Consider the following 5,168-nt stretch of genomic DNA (forward strand, 5'->3'; position numbering starts at 1 on the left):
ATGTAAGTGAGCTTAGGCTGAACTTGTCCGTCTGTGCCTGGCTTATTTCACTTAGTCTGATGTCCTCCAGGTTCATGTGTGTTTACACAAATGACAGGATTTTCTTCTTTTTTTAAGGGCAATGAGTTGCATTCTTTACACGGGTGAAATCGTATGGCACGTGAATCATATTCTCAATGAAGACAATATACTTACAAAGGCACATAAAGGAAAGACAGCTTAAGTTTCCTTTTTTCTTTTCTTCTCTCTTTCTCTCTCTCTCTCTCTTTCACCCTCCAGGAAGGGAAAAAATGGGATTTGGTACCTAACCAGATGAGGGTGTGAGGGAGTGGAAGGGGCCCAGGAGGATGTCCAGGTCTCCGGCCAGCTTGTTAAAACGAGAGTCCTGCTATCCTGTGACACCAGCAGGAGGGGGCTCTCCTCAGAGGCTGAGAGGAGCCACTGTGACTCTGAGCCATGCTTTCGGGAGAAACCAGGACCACATTCCTCACGCCCTCAGTAAACTCACTTCCTGTTTTTCATAACGGGGAGAACATTTTCAGACTTTAGTGCAATAACCGCGCTCGGGGCTGACCTTCCCACAGGGTGATTTGAGGACACTGGGGAGGAAGCCCTATGCAAACCATCTCCCTCAGGGATTTCTCTCCACCTTTCTACTCTCAGAGAGACACTCAGTTTAAGACTTTCCCTTGCCTGGGACCACCAGTCAGAATGCAAATATTCCCTGGAGAAGTTAGTTCTTATGAATTATTATTATTTTAATCTAAGTCATTTTACCACATTATTGAACTCAAAGTTTTGCAAAAGGTGGTGAGGTTTAAGAGGCGAGGGGAGAGGAGAGATAAACGTCATAACATTTTAGAGGTCACGAGTCCCGAGCACTTGTCTGGTCGCTGTGGTGGCTCAGAGCACAGCTTCTGGAGCCCCAGAGAGTGGGACTGAAGCCCAGCTCTGCTGAGCGGTGTGGCCTCGGTTCCTTCACCTTTAAGATGGGGACAATGACACAACCTTCCTCATAGGATTGATGTGAGGAATGAATGAGTTCATACATGTAGAACACTTAGACCCACACCCAAGTGTCACACGGGTTAATTAATCAATTAATCCGAATGAATATCAGTGAGGACCGAGAGAGTACAGAGGGGAAGGTACTGGCACCAGGACACTGAACTAGTCGGTGGTAGGGCTGCCGGGTAGCTCAGTCGGGTAGAGCGTGGTGCGGGTAACACCAGGGTTCGATCCCTGTGCTGGCCAGTCCTGACCACCCCTCCAATCCCATCCCCCCAAAAGTATTTTCATTTTCCAAAGCACTTTGGCATCTTTTGGGGGGGCGGGGGAGAGAAGCATTATTGGACAATTCTTACGTAGTTGTAAAATGCTTTGCTGTATATCTTTTTCTAATCCATTTTATTTTTTCCTTTCAGGCCAAGCGTCTTTTTTTTCCTGGAAGAATCTCCTTGATGCACTTTGGACAGATAATGGTCTTTTCTCTTTAATTATGAGAAAAGCAAAGGCCAGTGAGGCCGTGGGCACACAGCCATCGTGGGACAGAGTGCTGGGCCTGACCCACTGCCTGCCCCACCCCAGCAGATCCTCTGCAGCCTTCACCTGCCTCCAACCCCTTTCCTTGGCTCCTAAATCCCCTCTCAGCATCACTTAATGATTTCCCAGATTCTGACAAAGCATTGGCATAGTTTTGTTTGAAGTCTCCCAGGAAGTCCGGCATGCGCCCTGGCTTTCTTCCCAAGGGGCAAGTTACCCTCAGGAAGGGGAAGCCCATCCGCAGGTGCCTGGCCCAGGAGGGAGAATGGAAGGGGCAGGTGGCTGCGATCAGCCCATGCCTCCTGCATGTGGCCATCTGAACCATTTCCCTTCACGAGGCATCACTCATTTTCAGGGGCACGTCTGTCCCTTTCTGCAGCTGCACCTGGGGGGCATGGTGGGCGGTACACTTCGCTTTGAACAGCAAGCACAGAGCAGACCAGGACCTCCCCTGACCCCCAAACATCCAGGTCCTCATTACCTCAATTTCTTTTCTATAAAATAGAGGTGATACCACTTGTCTAATACTTGTCTAACACTGTGTCTAATAGTACTTGTCTAATACTGTCTTAGTTGTGAGACTCAAAGAAGAAAATCCAAGTAAAGGTGCTCAGTAAACTCTAAAGCAGTGATTCTTAATTGGGGGACAGGAGTTGATTCTGCCCTCTAGAGGACATTTGTTTGTAACACCTGAGGGAAGGTGCACATGGCATCTTCTAGAATGAAGAGGAAGCGCCCAGGAATGCTGCTCAGCATCCTATAACACACAAGACAGCCCTACAACAAATTATCTAGCACCAAATGTCAGTAGTGCCAGACTGGAGAAACTCTGCTCGAAAGGATGGTCAAAAAGAAACATTTACAGGGAATTCACTATGTGCCTGGACATGTATTACCTCATTTAATTGTTCCAGCACCCTGTGAGGTGGTATGGTTATTGTTCCCATTTCATAGATGGGAAAACTGAGGCACAGAAGAATTAAATAACTTGCCCAAGTCCTACAAATAGAACAGGATGAGGCAGGAATGAATCCTAGGTGCTTCTACCTCCCAAACCCACTCTTTAAAAAAAAAAAAAAATACATACATATATATATATATATATATATATATATTTAATTTATTGGTGGCTGGCGGGTATAGGGATCAAACCTTGGACCTTGGTGTTATCAGCACCATGCTCTAACCAGCTCAGCTAACCAGCCAGCCCACCAAACCCACCTTTAATCTATGTGTTACAGAGCATGTCTCCAATCTGCCTATGGCAAAGGTCTCGCATCTGTGCCTGAATAAAATAACACTTTGCACGAATGCATTTTACCCTCCCCCACTTCCCATATCAGGAGATGCTATTGCAATGAATAAAATGCAAATCCCTTAAAAGCGTTAATAAATTCATGTTCTGGGCCGGCCCGGTGGCGCACTGCGCTAGTGTGCTGCTTGGGAAGCGCGGCGGCGCTCCCGTCGAGGGTTCGGATCCCACATACAGACCGGTTCCCGCTCACTGGCTGAGCGAGGCGCGGGGGCAGCACCGAGGGTTGCGATCCCGTTGCCGGTCCCGGTCCGGTGCGGGGGCGACACTGAGGGTTGCGAACCGTTGCCGAACACGGAAAAAGACAAAAAAAATAAATAAATAAATTCATGTTCCTTTCTGTCATTATACATTTTCCTCAATCAAGGGAATCTAGGGCCGGCCCGGTGGCGCACTGCTACAGTGCGCCGCTTGGGAAGCGCGGCAGCGCTCCCGCCAAGGGTTCGGATCCCACATACAGACCGGCCGCTCACCGGCTGAGCAAGGTGCGGGGGCAACACCAAGGGTTGCGATCCCGTTGCGGGTCCCGGTCCGGTACGGGCGCGACACTGAGGGTTGCGATCCGTTGCCGGTCACGAAAAAAGACAAAAAAAAGGAAAAAAAAAAAAAAATCAAGGGAATCTAAAAGTAAACTGCAACTATATTGGGGGGGGGGAGTCCACAAAAATCTTTTGTCTCTCAAGAAAGGGGAGCCTCATCATCTAAAAGGCAGGAAACCTCTACGAAAGGTTTGAACTAAATTCAAAGCCAGCGGCGTCTTTTCTGAGTTTATCTTCTTTTCATGCAGCTTAGCTATGCCACTTGCCGAGGTTAATTAAAACGCTCTGAAGCCAAAACGAAAAAAATAAAAATAAATAAAAAACATCTCGCGAATAACATGTAAGGATTTTGTAACCAACATATTTGGCTTGGGAATGCCTTCCCCTCAAGTTCTTGTCATTAAGGAAGCTGGGACCAATGAACCCCTTGAGTCTCTTCAGTTCGGTCACAGGAACTTCTAATGCTGTTCCAGTGGAACGGCTCCCCAAGAGCACCTGTCTCTAAACCTGTCCTCTACTCCCTGGAGAGGTGCACCTGCAGGTCCCCCTGACGGTCGTCCCCATCGCAGAGTCCCTTGCTAGCCACGGGCCCCAGGAAGGCTGAGGGGCTCTGGCAGCCGGGGCTGCCCCCGGCTCCTTGCCGGGCAACGCACTCACCCCTTCCTTCTTGATCTGATCCTGTTGCTCCATCTTTGCTCTGGAAGGGCAGAGTGTCGCTTGTCTCCTTTTAGCCAAAATAGCAAATGCACTGGATGGAGAGAGAAGACATTCTGGCTGCACTTTGGCCAAGCCAAGTCACAGCCAATCACATTTTTATAGCCAGTCTAAGTCAGACTAACCCTTTCAGGAACCTTGTCTTCCTCACCCTTCCTCATCTTCCTTTCACTTCTGTTTTTAAATGAAATGTCTGGGGCTTGACTGAGCCCATGTGTGCCCCCAGGGTGCAGGCAGGGCACAGCCCTGGCTGGTATAGACGGAGGTTTCCTCACCACTGAAGTCTCCACCAGTCAGGCTCGTGGTGAGTGACTGGAAGGGTTATTTCTGTCGGGAACATATGGAAAGCAGCAGCTGTCACCGACCCTACACCACACCAGGCAGTACGAGGCACCCACTGGGTCACCAGAGGTCCTGCAGCAGTGGTCCCCGCCAGGAAGCCTGCAGTCGAAGCTCTCTAGGAGAGGGTCGGCTTTTGCCCAAGTAACCATGCGACACTTTCTTGGGAGGATTTGTTTTCTCTTCCACTCACAGTGGCCCAGAGATGTCATTTTCTGCGTGTTCATCACTATTGGGAAGGCAGTAAATTCCTTGAATCCCTTTACTGGCAGGACAGGGAAAGTGAGTCACACTGCGGGTCTGGGTCCACCCATCTCAGGGCCAGGCCACCCCTAGCCCCCTGCGCTGGGCACGTGCTCAGCTGCCACGGGGCACACCAGCTTAAGAGGCCAAAATCCAGAGCAAAGTCCCACAGCTGCCACAGGCTTTCACCTCTACAGGACGTTTTCATTGTTCTGTGGCACAAAGCCAATTAGCTTAGTTATCCATCCCGCTCATTCACCTTTACACAGTGACCGGGAGCCCGCGACGCGTTGGCCATTGTTCCTGGCATCACAGAAACTCCAGAATTGTGACCAGGTTCCTCAGGGTGGGAAACTGACGAGGCTGACCGTGTGGTAGCCTGTGGGGGCGACAGGGGTGTCCCTGCGTCCCTGTTCACGGGGGAGAACTGAGCATTGCCTTCACCGACTTTTGTCTTCTGTGTCACCGCCCTGACACAG

At 49.9% G+C, this 5,168-nt stretch overlaps 1 protein-coding gene across 1 annotated transcript in view; it reads right to left on the bottom strand.

Annotated features, from left to right (window-relative positions):
* The window catches only part of SLC2A5 (solute carrier family 2 (facilitated glucose/fructose transporter), member 5), a 23,447-nt gene extending 19,091 nt beyond the window's left edge, over window positions 1–4,356 (bottom strand). The window contains exon 1 of the mRNA XM_008574403.1: window positions 4,051–4,356. Coding sequence (XP_008572625.1) covers window positions 4,051–4,083 — 33 coding nt within the window. The 5' untranslated portion in view covers window positions 4,084–4,356. The remainder of the gene's footprint in view (window positions 1–4,050) is intronic.
* Window positions 4,357–5,168: the final 812 nt, after the last annotated feature.

Source organism: Galeopterus variegatus, unplaced genomic scaffold (assembly GCF_000696425.1).
Source record: "Galeopterus variegatus unplaced genomic scaffold, G_variegatus-3.0.2 Scaffold1039, whole genome shotgun sequence".
Taxonomy (NCBI): domain Eukaryota; kingdom Metazoa; phylum Chordata; class Mammalia; order Dermoptera; family Cynocephalidae; genus Galeopterus; species Galeopterus variegatus.